Genomic DNA, 16,680 nt, shown 5'->3' with positions numbered 1-16,680 from the left:
TTACGCAGGTGAGGGAAGGCAGAGTCATGGCATGAATGTGGGGGAAGAAAAGACAGTCGAGGATCGAACAAGACACCTAGGTTACTGACTGGCTTATTATTATTAATTCAGCAAAATATTAGGCAAATGGGGTTGGCACGAGTCGAGGCTCGATGGCCCCAGTTCTCAATGAGGCTGCAGTGGGTTGAGGTGATCAGTGATTACTCTAAAGGTAAAGTCAATTTTAAGGGATAATTCACCTTTTTAATCTTTTTCAAAAGGGCACACGCATGGTACTCAGTGTCATGATACATATATTAGTTCTTTAAAAGAAATGCAAAGGTGTGGAATTATATTATAATAACATTTACCAGCTGTGTTTCACTATTTGTAACATATACACATTCAATTTGATAAGTCCTCTCTTTATATCCTATTTCATAAATTTGTGAGAAGTGTGATTTCTCCCCTTAATCAGGTAACATTGTTTATAGCTTTAGTGTTGAAAGCAGGGAGGGAGAGAGTTCTGAGTGAGGTGGAGGAATTCAGGAAGAGTTCCAGAGAGCATCAGAAGAGTGGCTAAATGCTTATAAGCCAACGGTGGGACAGAGAATTTGAAACAAAGTGGAAATGCTGCTGGTATCGGTAAGCAAAAACGATAGCCAATTAGTGGACAGCAATATCCCACAAAAAGCCATGAAGTGAATGAGTGTTTTTTTTCTTTCTGGGCGATTGGCGTCCAGGACACTGGGATTGGCATCCAAGAAACTCCCTTTGAAGGAATGGAAGGCTTACTCCGGACATGATGGCTCGAGGGCAGTCCATCAGGACAGCAGGGTTACAGATAGAGACAGGGAGGTAGAACTTGGTGTGATTGACACCCCCCCCCCCCCCCCCCCATGTCACCAAAGAGAATTGGGCTGTGTACTTTGTGGGCGAAATGAAATCCACTGTACGGTGTATTCTGTGAAGCTCTTTGTGACGTCTCAGCCCCAAGGACGTGGCGAGGTGCTATATCAAACGCGAGGATGTTGATGATGAAGATGATGATGATGATGCTTATTAGGAGTCCTGTAGCTCAGTGGTTAGAGCACTCGCTTTGCAAGCGAGACACCCGGGTTCACTTCCCGGTCAGGGCGAAACCTTGGGCAAGTTTCCTTACTCCACACAGAGCCTAATCGCAATCCCTCCAAAAGAACAAAACAATAATAAATGGGGTCATTTCCAACCCCACGACTGTCAGTGGGACATCGCTGTGCGCGATTGGCCGCCGCGTTCGCCCCCAAACATACAGTCAGTTCGCTTTACAGTGTGTTCCGTGAAGCGCTTTGAGACGTCGAGAAGACGTGAAAAGCGCTGTATCAAATGCGCGGATTGTTATTATTATTATTATTATTATTATTATTACAGTCAGCGCTCGTTGCTCGGGACTGTCCCTTTAAGGGTGTGTTGGCCCCGCCTCCTCCCCCCCCTCTCGCTTCCGGTGTGTGACGACAGAACCTCTTCCTTCCTGGAGAGAAGAGGAGGAGGAGGAAGAAGAAGGAGAAGAAGAAGAGGAAGGAGGAGGGAGGGGGGACCATCAACAGCGCTGAGAGCCATCGCAACGACTGCAACGGCGGCGGTTTCCAGCGAATCCCTTTTGGACGTTAGAAAAGAAAAAAAGGGGGTAAAAAAAGAGAGAGAGAGAGAGAGAGAGAGAGAGGGAGGAGGGGGGGAGAGGGGGGGAAGCCGTTGGCCGGTGTTGATAGCGGGAGGGGCGGCTGCTGGTCGGTCGGAGGCCGGAGTTGCCCGCCCTGGGCCCGGCGATGTGACCGTTACAGCCGCTCTCGTCAGTGTCTGTGGGTGTCTGTGTCTCTCTGTCTGGCCCTCTCTCTCTCTCTCGGAGGTGTTTATTTCTCTCCCCCCCCCCCCCCCCCCCCCGGGCGGCCTCTGGGCGCGGACCCGCCTCTCGCCTTCCTCCTGCAGCAGCCACACACACTGTGGGTCCCCGGTCAGTCAGTCCGTCAGTCAGTCACCATCCACCTCAACCCACACAGAACCTCACCTGTTAAACCACCAGGACCTGCAGAGAGAGGTAAGGAGCCCGAGCATTCAGCAGCTTAACTGCAACTTATATATATATATATATATACTGTGTACACATGTGCATTTATACACTGTATATATAATACTGTATATATTTTATATTTACGTATGTGCGTATGTGTATACTGTATGTATATATGTATTTACATACTGTCTAGAATACTGTATATATTATACTTATGTATGTGTATACTGTAAATATGTGTGTGTTTATTTATGTACTGTATATATAATACCATATATATATTTACATATGTGCATGTGTGTATACTGTGTATGTGTGTGTAGATACTGTAGATGTACTGTACATACGTATTTACATATATGTGTATGTATATACTATATATTACTGTGTATATATTGTATATTTACATATGTGTGTGTATTTGTATACTATATACATACTGTATATATGCTGTAATATATACCTTATATCATGTAAACTATGTATAATAATATAATTAATTATATATAAATACACTATATGCATATACTGCATATGTACTGTATATATCTAATTGTACATAAATATATAATGAGGGTTTGTTATTCCTATAAAATGCAATTTTTAAAAGAATGACTGGTTTTCCAGGAATAAAGGTAGGTTAAATGTACTTAAGTTTCTTTTTTAAAAAAACTGTGTGTGTTTGTGTGACTTTTGCACACCACAGATCAATGCTGAGTAAGTTTTATTGCACTTCGTGCCATGTATGTGTTTCATTTTATTTTGATAAATATTAATGACACTTTGAGGCATGGGTTGTTTGTATATTTCGGAAAGGTTTCATTTTGACTCATGACCACTCAAATATTATTACAGTGTACCTGGTTTATTGTGTAATGTTTTCAATTTACAAGGGGGACGTTTCCTTGGTTGTTTTAGAAATAGTGGAAGTTTGTTTGAGGGAGAAAAACGATCTGAAAGAGTTAATATGTACTTGTGGTCTTCTTGCAGTAGCAACATCCTGTATGACGGATACATTGATATTATTTGTATCAAAATACATCATTGTTGCGCGTTAGTTTATAAATGAAACGCTACTTTCAATCCCCTTTTCATGTTTGTGGGAATGTTACTCCTTTTCATATGTACATATGAGTCGTGGAGTCCTGTAGCTCAGTGGTTAGAGCACTCGCTTTGCAATCGAGAGACCTGAGTTCAGTTCCAGGCAGAGGGCGAAACCTTGGGCAAGTTTCCTTACTCCACACAGAGCCTAATAATAATCCTTCCAAAACAAAAAACAATAATAAATTGGTCATTTTCAATCTACGACTGTTTGTGGGACATTGCTGTGCGCAATTGGCTGCCGCGTTCGCCCACAAATATACAGTCAATTCACTTTACAGTGTGTTCTGTGAAGCGCTTTGGGACGTCCTCCCGACGTGAAAAGCGCTATATCAAATGCAAGGATTATTATTATTACATACAATTGCAACAAATTATCTCCTAGGCAGTTTGGCCCTCAGAAACTTACTCAGCTACAATACAATTCAAATCAGCCACACAAAAAGAAATTCAATTGAAAACAAATAGTTTGAAATCTCAGTATCTATAACATTTTCTTTATCTAATTCATTACATAATAACCGTGCACTAAACAACCCCTTTGCAAACATTGTAGAAAGGGAACAAAATACTTTAGTTGAAAGTTTGGAAATAGAATAAGTGAGGCAGATTTAATGCTGATGAAGATTACTTTAAAATAGTGACCTCATCTAAGGTTTAATTGCTGTAAATGCATACATTTATTTATTTATTTATTTATTGGAATTAGTTAACGTGGATCTGTTAATGGTAGCAATATGTTTGCAAAGTGATTGTTTAATGCATGGTTGCTATGTAATTAGATGGAGAAAATTATTTAAAAAATTAGAGAATTTAATGCAAGTATGATGATGAAGCCCGTCATCCCAATCCTCCACAGGCTCCATTGGCTCTGAATGGATTACTTCAAGATTCTCATCTTCATTCAACAAATCCCTTCACACCCTAACACCTTCCTACTTCTCGGACTTGCACATGCCCCACTGTGCTCCCCCCCCCCCCCCCCATTGCTCAGCTATCGCAGGCCGACATCATATCCTCTGACCTTTCTGTGCCACCATCAGTGGCCATTTCGCCCCTAATGTCTGGAATTCCCTACCTCTAACTCACCCCCTCTTTATTTTCAAATCCCATTTGAAGCACCACACAAGCCTTCATAGCCGTTTTATAGACTGTATACTGAAAGCCATTGGCTTCAGCACTCTGAGGTGTAACTCCAAATTGTAGGGCATTATATAAATACAAGTGATTATTGTATTGCAGTTGGTAACCATTTAAAGTTCCCTTTTTGAACTATTTATGATCTTTTTGATTTTTAGTAACCAATCATAATTCAACTCGAAATAGCAAGCATCTGAATTTATCTCTTTGGATTGTACATCCTTAACTGGAAGACTTAATAGTTGATGTTTTTCCATTTTGTTCTGTGGTATGTAAATTTGTTCCAACTGAATGTCAGCAAGACCGAGGCCCTCGTGATCGGCTCGCTCCAGCACCTCCGCACCTTGGGCGCTGGTAGAATCATCCTCCACGGCTGCACACTCAACCTCACTAAGCCAGTCAGGAACCTGGGTGTCTTGTTTGACCCTGAACTGTTCTTTCTCCACCACATCCGCACCATGACCGGCACTGCCTACCACCACCTCTGCAACATTGCAAGACTCTGCCACTGCCTCACCCCTCAGGCTGCCCAAACCCTCACCCACACATTTGTCACATCAAAGCTCGATTATGGAAACTCCCTCCTCCTCGGCCTTCCCAACTCTTCCCTTCACAAGCTGTAGATCATACAAAACTCTGAAGCTTGTGTACTCTTGTGCACCAGGCTCCGTGACCTCATCACTCCCACCCTCACCCGAATCCACTGGCTCCCCATCCCTCAGAGGATTGAGTTCAAGATCCTCGTCCTCACTTTCAAGGCCATCCATGGCCTTGCCCCCTCCTACCTCTCTGACCTGCTGACTCCCAACCAACCTGCCCGCTCCCTCCATTCAGGGGGCTCCAGCCTGCTCCATGTCTCCCACCCTGCCATCGGTAGGCCAGGCTTTCAGCCTCTCTCACTCAGAGCACCAAATCATATGTTGTTAAAAAGATGGTTCAAGAGCTTTGGAAGAACAATTACAGTGCATTTCACATCTACTTCAATACCTTTTGCAAATATTTTATGCTTTGTGAATGACATTGTTCATGAAACCATCCTGGGTCAGCTTCATGATTGTGGCTTTAGCACAATTTGTGCTGTCTGAGCCCCTGTTCATGCTGAACATTTGTTAGCTACCAAATGTAGCTCATAAGTACAGCATCAAGAGACCAACTGTTCAATCGCAGCTTTTGTGCAAAGTGCTATCTCCCTAGAGACTTGTATAATAAGGCCAGGGAGAAGCTACTCCTCCCTTTCCCCCTTTATTCCATGCTGAGTTGTTGCGCAGTTGTCATCTTGATGAGGAAGGGACTACTTCACTTTTAATCTATACAAAGAAAACGTAAAAAGCAATTATCTCCTTTAATTATATGTTCTTCCTTCTTTGGCCACTGTGCACCACATACGAGCTGGAAATGTCCGATAGGCAGCTTACTCCCTGGTCAATTCTGCTGTATAACTGCCTGATAGGAATTGCAAAAAAAGGCTCAAGATGATTCCCCACGCCCCCCCTCCCCAGTTTCTTTTACTTCTAGCTTCCCTGAGGAACAGCATCCTACCTTCATTGGACATCCCAACTGAGACTGTGAACACTTGAGGGGAAATCATGAACTCAGGAGAATTTTCTAAATATTCAGTGAAAGACAACCATCCATAAAGGCAGAAGCTGTTCACTTAATTGACTGCAAAAAATGTTCTTTCAAATTACTACAGCAATATTTTGTTTTTGATGTATTCTGTATAAATTTTAATGGGAAACACTATTCAAAACATGAATTTTAGTTTTCACGTGCTGCCTCCTGTAAATAACAGGGTTTGCTTCAACAACAACTACTTCCATTTATATTGCTCCCTTCACGCAGTCCCAGAGAGCTTGACAGTAGTGGAGTCTGATCCCGAGCCAGGGGGAGGTGACCGTAAGCGCGATCAAAAAGGAAGATTTTTAGGTGGGATTTGAAAGTGGGGAGGGGGCAAGATGGAAGGTTTGAGGGAGAGAGTTCCAGAGTTTCGGGGTGCAGTGGCTGAAGGCATGGCCACTGATATTGGGGGGGGCAAGGGACAAACAGGAGGCCGGCGACAGCCGAGCAGAGGCAACGGGTGGTGGAGTGGGGGGAAAGCAGATTCGGGTAGGCAGGGAGGTGTGAGGGCATGAAGGATTTGAAAATGAGTGAGGGGATCTTGAAATCGATCCATTTGGTAATTGGAAGTCAATGGAGTCTAGCAAGGATTAGTGTGATGGGGTTTTCATGTGGGTGAATATCCGTGCGGCAGAGTTTTTAATTAATTGAATCAATTCAAGTAGAACTGTTGCTACCTTTTTAATTATATGGGTTCCCAGGATAAGCTGAGGGTAGAATCGTGTTTCCCAACCTGTGTATGCATGTACTCTCTAGTCTCTGTGGAAGAATTCTGGGATGCAACTTAGCACCAAATTAACTTGGCAATGACAAAACCGTTTGAAATTTGAAGTGGATAACTCAAGCGCTCTGGGACTCGACCTGCATGACGAGTGCTGTATAAATACTGGTTGTTCTTGTTAATGTTTGGTTTTATTTGATTGGAAAAGCAAATAAAACCAAGCAGAGAGGTTGAAGAGGACAAGGAGACCGAGAGCCCTGGTCGCAGATAGACAGAATGTCATTAGTGACTTTGACCAGGGCTGTTCCCGTGCTGTGGGCAGTAGGGAAACTTGGTTGGAGAGGTTCATAGAGGGAACGGCGGGAGAGGAAAGAGTGAGGCTGGAATGCGACAACTCGTTCCAGGGTCTTGGACAGGAATGGGAGGTTGGAGATGGGGTGATGGGTCCCACTACCTGGAGAGTAGTGATGGGTCCACGGAGATTGTTTTGAAGATAGGGTTGATGACAGCTGTTTTCAGAAGGGTAGGAACAGTGCCTGTGGATAAGGAGAAATTAATGATGTCGGTTAAAAGAGGGGCCAGGAGGTGGAGCTGGGAGTTAAGGATGCGGTGGGGATGGGGGTCAAGGGAGCAGGTGGTGGGCTTCATTTCTGAGACTGTTTTCACACCAGTGTGGTGTGTGTGGTTGTGTGTTTCAGTTATTTGTTTTTCTGATTGTGAGGTTATCATACTTGAAACGAAACAAATAGTGCAGGTTTTGAATTTGAATAGTGCTGTTTTTGAATAGTGACTACATTAGTTCCTATCTGCTCTGCAGCTTTTTTTGCTTCCTGTTTGTCAGTGCCCTTTTTCTGTTACGATACAGTTTGTTTACCTTCAATCCCACTTCTGTCTTGTAAAGGGTTCTTGTACATATTTGGCTTAGATTTTCTTTCTTTGGTGAAAATGTTGACTTACCGATCTACGAAAGCTTTATTAACATAATAATAATCCTTGCATTTGATATTGTACCTTATCACATCGTCGAAATGTCTCAAAGCGCTTCACAGAATATCGTGCAAAATGATTTGACTGTATATTGTGGATGAGTTTGTTTGTTTGTGTGTGATCTACTTGAATTATAAATTACAACATTGCATTAGTCAGTCAGTTTTTATCTTAGAAAGCTCGCAATTTGAGGGCTTCCACTTTTTCGTTGCAAACACAGGAAACCACATCTGTACTATGCAACTGTTAACGATATTTTTGCCTGTCCATATGTGTTTCAGTTGGCATGTATCTGTTGCTTGAGGTGATTTAGGACATGAGTTGCACTCAATGAAGAATTATTTACTAAATTGTATTTCACTAGTAAAAAGATATTCTGTGCATGTGGGGAAACATTTTCTGTACTGAGTACAAACAGGATTTTATCTCCAATGTTTGCCGAGTGTTATTTAAATCATATATACACCTATTTGAATAGACAATATGCAACTGATGCAAGTTGCCCAATACATGGGGAAAAAACATGAATATAGAGCACAAATCTCCCTTTCTTTTGGCCTCTTTTATTTGCTTTCACATGCTGCCTCCTTTCTTGTTTCTGTTCTTAGTGTATTGAGTCAAAATAGCCTAACCTTTGTAGTCTCATTATGTTTCTGTTACAGAACAAAAAATCAGCAATTTATCTGAATTTAGAAACATTCAGTGCCTTGCTTTGGTCAAGAACATAAGGTGATTTTTGTAGCTGTTAACAGTAATCTCCTTTTGATCACTTAATTTGTGCTGTAGTTAATGTTTTTTTATCATTGACGTGTTTTTACAGGGCTCTTCTATTTTGTCTTATCACTTATCTTGTAATCATATCTACTGCTTTTCTAATCATTCTGTGCTCTCTTCATTAACACACCTTCAGTGCACAAAACACTACTCTCATAAATCAGCAGCTGAATCATTTCACCTTGATCCTTCAATAGGGCAGTCTGGCTCAGTTGGTAATACTCTCTTAGTGAGAAGATTGTGTGTTCAATCCCCACATTGGGACTTCAAACTCTTAAGCAGTATTGGAGTGTTCTGTGTAGTTGGAGGTGTCGTCCTTCTGGTTAGATTTTAAACTGGAATTCCATTTGTCTGTTTAGGTGGACATTAAAGATTTCATTGCATTATTCGAAAAGAGGAGAGTTTCAGAGGATGTCCTGGCTATCAATCCTTCACATAAAATTGGTCATTCATTGTATGGCTGTTTTGGGGATATTGCTGTGTGCAAATTGGCTGCTGCATTCGCCCACAAAATACACAGTCACTATACTTTGCAGTGTAACCTATGAAGCGCTTTGTCCTCCTTACATGAAAGGTGCTATATCAAATGTAGGTATTGTTAATAATTATAATAAAGTATAATACTTTTGTTTCTTAAAAATATCATCTAGTATGCAGACATTACTCCTCCTTTTTCTGCCGTGTCATTTCATATCGAAGATGTGATAGGGTGCTATACCAAATGCAAGGATTATTATTATGTTATCAAGTTTCTGTTGCAAAGTGCTTCAAATTATTTAAATTTTGCAGTATAGTAGTGACTGTTATATAATAACAATAATAATCCTTGCATTTGATATAGCACCTTATCAAGTCTTCGAGACATCTCAAAGCGCTTCACAGAATATACTCTCGTGAATTGACTGCTTATTTTATGGGCGAAACGTGGCAGCCAATTGCATACTGCAGTTTCCCACAAACAGTCATGGATTGAAGTGACCAATTTATTATTTTTTTTGGAAGGAATTATTACCCCGAGAAAAGCGATCCGCCAATCGACTAACAACCGGGTTCCCACTTACTCCTGGGTAAACAGAGGCATGTGGAGTAAGGAAACTTGCCCAACATTTCACCCTGCCGGGAATTGAACCCAGATCTCTCACTTGTGAGGTGTACAGGGGTATTTTTGGACCATTACTGGAAACTTATTGAAATTATTCTTTTACACAGGAGCCTAAAACTGCCCTAATGGACAGGAATAAGAGTACAACTCAACCCATTGGCCAGGGTGGAGCAGAGACATTGAAGGTACTGAGTGCTACTTTATTTTTGACTCAAGTTTAGACCATAACTTTTTGTCTGACTGTATTGTGCTGTCCTCCATGTTTGTTCAATGCTTTCCTGGGGGAAATTGTACATGAATTGCCAAAAGGATTGTGATTTGTTTCATTGTAACTGGTCAATAGCGTACCCCCAAAAACTGGATTTATAGGTGGCTATGACAGCCCAACTGAGCACAGTGATGTCCCACAAACATCTATGAAGCGAATGACTAATTTTATTTGGGAGGGGGGGATTGTTGGCCAGGACACTAGGAGAAACTCCCTCCTTTTTTCAAATAGTGCCATGGGATCTTTAACATCCACCTGAACAAGCAGACAGGACCTCGGTTTAACATCTCATCTAAAGAGCAACACTTCCGACAATGCGGCACACTCCCAGCATTGCATTGCAGTGTCATCTTAGATTATGTGAGTTCAAGTTGCGACAGAGGGCTTGAACCCAGAACTCTCTGGCTCAGAGGCAAGAGCACTAGTTGGAACTGGTTGGTTTGAACTGGCATGTAGTTTATTCCACCCTCAACCTCTTTAGTCAGACTGATTCAATATGCTAATGTACATCACTTGTTGCATTCACAATTTGACTTTTTTTGTATTGCATGGTGCAAGTCAAAATTGTATTCTTTGTGTTCTGCTGGCTGTTTCTAGACTGCGGGAACATTGTGGCATTCCAGCTAAAATGTCTGTTAGTCAATGTTAATGTTTATTCAAAAATAAGTTGTACATTATTTATGGCAGATAACAGTAACACGTGCCTAAACTGTTTAATCTAGATGCACATTTTTACAATTAACTCTTATTCTAAATTTAATAAAAGGGACTTGTGATAGTTGTTCTTTCTTGGAATAATATGTATCCACTATAAATGTTAACAGGAACCCTACTATAGGGCATGAATCCCAATTTCAGGAATGACAACGGGTGAAGTACACTCGCTACCCCATCTGCCAGAGAATATTGGGTTTTACTCTGGTAGTCAATTTAATTATTTACATCTGTATCTAATCAATATACTAGGACACATTATCAGAAATAGAATAAATGCCACAATTATAACTTCTGCTTGGCGAAAGATAATAATAATCCTTGCATTTGAGATAGCGCTTTTCACGTTTTCTAGATGGCTCAAAGCGCTTCACAGAATATACTGTAAAGTGCATTTACTATATTTGTGGGCAATCAATCAAACAGATGAGTAAATTGCTATTCAAATTTTAACAGTTTACAAGAAGGTATGAGTGATTTCCTGGTTATTACAGTGTGCTTACCTATGTATATAATGCTTATTAATTTTTCTCTTCACCCTCCTAAGTATTCTTAGAGTGAGTCCTGGTACGGAGAGGGTTTCCCTTAACAGCATTGTATCGAAATTGTGTTAACTTGTGCATCCAGCCAAAACTACAGCAATAATAATCTGTAGTAGATTTCGGGTTAGATTTTATTGTCTTGAGAATGATATTAATTTAGAACTTCTAGAAAGTTTGTTTTGTTTAATCTCGGGCCTTGAAACATACTATTTATTTTGTATAATCAATATCAGTTGTTTCTTCCCCAAGTGTATAGTGTTGTAAACCAGGAACAACTTAGTTGCCTTTTAACGTTGTTTGGCATGATACACAGGGGGTACCATTGTTTTTATTTTTGGTGCTTTTTCTACAAATGTTGCAAGTTAAAAGTAAGTCAACTCCTCTGAAATTGTGAAGTACCTGTGGTATTTTCTTTTGAAAGCTTCACTTGAGTGCTGCATTTTAATTTTCTTCTCTTTCTAGTGTGGGGGCAATTTTAAAATTCCAAAGAAGAAGAGGATCTCTGAGATGGATAATGTAGACATGCACTCTCCGTTGTCCCGACTTTCTGACTCAAGAGTTGAAAGTTTAAAAACATCACATGTGAGTTGAACTCAAATTAAGTATCAAACTTTCTGCCCTCCTCTAATTTTCTCCCCTTTTCTGATTGCCTTGTCGCTCCCTTCTGAAGATGACGATTTCTGTGATTTGTAGTGTCTTGTCCCTGTTGTAAAAGTTTGTTATAATTCTCTATTTGTTATGCTTTTCTTAAAACACACAAATTACAAGTATATTCATGCTTAATCTGCTGTGAATGCATAAACTTCAGTTTACCTTGAAATGTTTAGATTTAGCACCACAATAACATTTTGTAAAAATGAGCTATTTCATAAAATTGGTTTCAAGTAAATTATATAGTTTTTATAAATACAAGTGAAATATAATAAGAATTTCTTGGAAGGGAATAAAAATGTCACCCCAATTCTCCTTTGAAGGTTGATGTTGGAGATTGTAATATGTTTATCAATTTTTTAAAATATTTATGAATTGCTTAAGGGGAATACATACATTCCATAAATAGTTCCGTAATCCCTAAATGCTGTAATTGGTGATCTGCATAGGAATGCTTCAGGCCTTTCAATGGTGATGATTGAGATGTTAGTAACAGTGCAAACATCTTCTGTTTATTAAATTTCGAATTATGGGAAATTCAGTAGAATGTTTCCCTTTTTTTAGAAAATGTTAAACTTAACAGATTTTGTGGTCTGTTTGCAGAAACGTTGGCCATTTTCTTATAATAGTTTCAATAAAACGAGTAACCAGGATTTGATTGTTTATAATCAAAGGAAGAACTCCCCTTCAAAACGTAGCTTTTCAGGAGATGGAGTACACCTGAAGTAAGAATACAATTGATTGTCCTTTTTAGATCTTTGCTCATGCATGTTTTACTCGTTATTCAATGCTTTGTTGAAACATACTGTTCAAATGTTCAAACACCAGTAATGTCTCTATTTTAGCATGAATGTTTTACTATAGTTGGTTAAATGATCTTGTCCTAAATCAGTGGTGGCCAACCTTTTTGATCTATGTATTAATTAAGAAAATTCAACCAAGGAGAACCTGGAAATACATTGATTGATCGAACAGGGACTTGCGTAGACTACCGCAAATGTTTGGGGGGGCCGCTTTGTGATAGCCTCAGACCACTTCTGGGGTGCGGGCCATAGGTTGACAGCGGTTGGCCACCCATGTCCTAGGTGTTAGACATTAATCTATTTCAAGTAGATGTAACAAAATCTGAATCTGTCAATTGCCCATCTAAATCTTTCATGCCATTCCGTTCCGTAAGCCAATGTACTGACCTTTTATGAATTGCTTAAATTAGCACAAGACCATCGCTGATGATTTGGCCAATTCTTTGTCATTGTTCATACAACTCTCACCACTTATTTTTGTTCACACCTTTGTGGTATGTCAAATTGCCCTTTAATTTGTTTTGATTGGATTTCGTTTTATGCTTGGTGTGTTCGGCCACTTTTTATAAAACTCAAAAATCCCATCTGTCGATGAACAGATATAGTAATCTTAAACCTTGCTTGAGGAGACCTTGGCTGATGATTGTGTTGGGATTCTTCTCAAACCACAATGACTGCTGCTCTTGAAATGCTACATCCATTTTTTAATGGATAGATCCATTACATTTTCCTGAATCCACCTTTCCTATTTTGGAAGTGTTTTCACTAAATCCATTAAAATTGTCTTTGCATTACACTTTGCCTACAACAGGGAAGCCAGAATTGTACTCAAAGATGTGCTGATGACAGATTCAGGAAGACGACACTTGCTGCAGCTAAAAAACAGAGGCTGTAGCAATGTTGAAAATACTGACACTTCACACCCAAAGCATCACACGCCTACAACAAGTGAACTAACAGATAATTGCCACGTGGAAACCAAAACATCTCACCAAGCCAGTCAATCCAACATTTTATTCAGCAGGTGGGTTCTTGAGGTATTTAGTGGCTAAATGCTCGTGAGCCCTGTAAGGCCTCACCATTGCGATCTTGCCAACCTCTGTACTTAATTACTCCTTGTGTTTGGTGTACCACCTTTCCCGTCAGGGGTTGTACTGGGAGTGCTTCACAGGATTTACTGTGAAGTGGAATTAATGTGTAGATGAAAGTGGTGACCCAATTGTACACAGCAAATGTCCAATAAACATTTGAAGTGAATTACCATTTTTCAAATTTGGGGATTGTTGGCCAGGACCCCGGGAGAAACTCCCTTCTCTTTTCAAATAGTGCCATGGGCTCTTTAACATCCACCGAAACAGGTAGTCGGGATCTTGGTTCAGTTAGTTCTGTCTAAATCTTAAGAATGATTAAAATTTACAGTGCAGAAGGAGGCCATTCAACCCATCGCGTCTGCTCTCAGAGTAAGCTGCACTTTCAATCCTATTGCCCTGCCCTATCCTCATATCATTTCAAACCTCTTAAAGAAGAAATAATCCTGATGTGCAACTCAACATATTTCTAAGATAGGACATTATAGGCAGCAATGAGCCAAATGTGTTTAAAAGCATTAATTGAGACAGGCTAAATGTCATTCTCTGTGGCTGGGGAAAAGGCATTGTGCTCTTATATTAGCAGTATTTTCCAAGGAACTTGGGCATCAGCAAATAGCAAGGAGGCTTCAATATAACATGCTTGCTGCTTTGGATTTCATTGAAAGTTCCATCTAACATCTTGGTCAGCAGGGAGGTGACTGGGATCTTGGGCCAGTTACCCTGACTAACACTTCTGGTTCCAAACAAATGCTTAAATTGGTTAAAATCACTGGTCCAGCTGATATCCTACCTGTCCCAATCCTCTGGAATTTCATCCCAGAGTCCCTCCTTCCCTCACCTCATTCAAGGTCTGTCTCCAGACCTACCTCTTTGCCTGCGCTTTCAGTATTCTCTCCCCTCCCCACCAACCTCGGCTCTCACCAGTTTGGGTGCCAAGCCACGATTGTTAAGCCCCACTCAATTTGTAGAGGCTTGTCATTACTTTCTGAGCATTTTTGGCTTCAGAAGAAGATGGCCTGTTTTAGTTTCAAGATGGACCTTGAAACGTGTTCAATGTAGTCTCCCATTTCTCCCTCTTCTCTCTCCTTTCCCTCTTCACCCACTCTTGTTTCATACTTGAATTATGGTATAGACGTGAACAACAACCTGTTCTGCCCGCCCCCCCCCCCCCCCCGTAATTTACTTTCTTTGTTTACTCTGAAGTAGATAGAGGAGACAAGTGCTGAAGAAAATATGATTATATTACATAATTTCTGTTTTTCATTTATGGTTGGCCAACAAAGTAAATTTTCTTGATTGAATATTTATTTATTACCATAAATCAAGAAATATTCAATCAAGAAAAAAACTGAAAACACATTAACGAATGAACACGTGCTTACTTGGACTTGTACAAATGTTTGGGCGGCCACTTCTTGACAGACACACAAGGGGCCATTGGTTCTAGAACATCAAATTAGCTGGTACATCACAAATTGTCTTGAAAAGGTCCTCCCACCTCCCTGAAGGCAGGTATCTGGAGCATAGCCTATGAGGAACCTTTGAGACTTGGGGTGACAGTTGCTGGAAGCCATTGCCTGGAGTTTGGATTCACGAATACAAATTCATATATACTCTTGTCACTAAAGCTGTGAATGAAATGAATGCTTTGATTTTGATCCTTTTTGCATTTTTCTATGTGATGTTCTCCATATAAAATTGGAGTCCTGTAGCTCAGTGGTTAGAGCACTCGGCTTGCAAGCGAGACACCTGGGTTCAATTCCAGGCAGGGCGAAACCTTGGGCATGTTTCCTTACTCCACACATCTAATAATAATCCCTTCAAAAACAAAGACAATAATAATTGGTCGTTTTCAATCCATGGCTGTTTGTGTGACACTGCTGTGCGCAATTAGCTGCCGCGTTTCGCACAACATATACAGTCAATAAAAAAGACGTGATAAACGCTATATCAAATACTTATTAAAAATAAGTTAGATTTTACAAACACACAATCTTAATGAAGTTCAAACTCAAAATATTAATTGCATTACACCTGAAGAAGACTAATCTCTCTGTTTATAAGATCATCTGAACCAGAGATCGCAGCATAGCCTTGTAACGCACTAAAAGGACCTGCTGTTTATAATCCGTTTTGGATTTCTTTCTTCTGCTGCTTCTGTGAAGTTTTGCGGTTCGTGTCGCTTCTGTGCTGAATTTTTTTTAGTGTCATCGGCTAATGGCGAGGGCAGGTGAGAAGAAGCTTGTGGTATATTGTAGGGATATTTCCTTTTTTTGTGATAACTTGCAGTTCATATTTAAAATGGAAAACTCGACAGAATTGTAAATGTGTTGAAAACATAATGTTAGTTTTAGAAGCTCGTCAGTACCATCTAGTGACATAAATTGGGTACTGCAACTAATCCAAAAGAAGGTTCAAGTTTTACTGTATTAATAGCGATTAGTCTTTACTTGGTATTGCCGGGCACTGTCTGGCAAGCTTCCTTCTGTTTGTCCAGCTGGGACCACCCTACCTGATAGATCTTGGATTAGCAAGGTTAACAGAAACAAAGCCACCAGGAAACTCACAGGGAGTTCCTACCTACCATTGGTTAGACTCCAAGCAATATCCCAGCGCACACTCTCGATCCTCAAGCCTTGGCTCTTGCCAACTTGTGCTTAATACTTTCCAGAATTAGGTAAGCAGGATGTGTCCCTCCAGGGAGAGAGTGTGCATTCTGTCCAATAAACAGCTCTGGAATTTCCATGTATAGGTGAGATGCCTGGAAATCTGTTTGGTTTCAATACTCTTAGGCATGGTGATGATTTCCCCATGTATCAGACACCCAGTTGACCAAATGGAATGAAACCCTGTCCTTAGTGACTACTTTTCCCCTCCATGACCTTCTGATACGCCAGGCTAACTGGTATATGCTCAACAGTGCCTTGGAGTGCTGCAAACCTGCATTAGAACTATCACACAGCAACAAGGTTGAGACCGGGTATTTGTATGCACTTAAGCATATATACCAGAAGGTCAAAGGTTTGATTCATGGGCTACCCCGAGATATCTGATCTTAATCAGGGTATCAGGGTTGTATTTGGAACGCTATAGTTGGCATCAGTTCTCCTAGGTTGTGGAGGGGAAAAGTCAGTTAAGAT

The 16,680-nt window shown here is 40.6% G+C and overlaps 1 protein-coding gene across 3 annotated transcripts in view; it reads left to right on the top strand.

Annotated features, from left to right (window-relative positions):
* The first annotated feature begins 1,915 nt into the window (after positions 1-1,915).
* The window catches only part of senp7 (SUMO specific peptidase 7), a 38,836-nt gene continuing 24,071 nt past the window's right edge, over positions 1,916-16,680 (top strand). For 2 of the 3 annotated variants that reach the window (XM_007895762.2, XM_007895761.2), the window contains exons 1-5: positions 1,916-2,053; positions 9,579-9,656; positions 11,458-11,577; positions 12,250-12,371; positions 13,261-13,473. In XM_007895762.2, coding sequence (XP_007893953.1) covers positions 9,597-9,656; positions 11,458-11,577; positions 12,250-12,371; positions 13,261-13,473 — 515 coding nt within the window. In that variant the 5' untranslated portion in view covers positions 1,916-2,053; positions 9,579-9,596. The remainder of the gene's footprint in view (positions 2,054-9,578; positions 9,657-11,457; positions 11,578-12,249; positions 12,372-13,260; positions 13,474-16,680) is intronic. The other variant, XM_007895763.2, reaches the window with a different exon arrangement.

The sequence above is a fragment of the Callorhinchus milii genome, unplaced genomic scaffold, assembly GCF_018977255.1.
Source record: "Callorhinchus milii isolate IMCB2004 unplaced genomic scaffold, IMCB_Cmil_1.0 Scaffold4, whole genome shotgun sequence".
NCBI classification, from domain to species: Eukaryota; Metazoa; Chordata; class Chondrichthyes; order Chimaeriformes; family Callorhinchidae; genus Callorhinchus; species Callorhinchus milii.
This window is presented reverse-complemented; position numbering and strand designations above follow the sequence as displayed.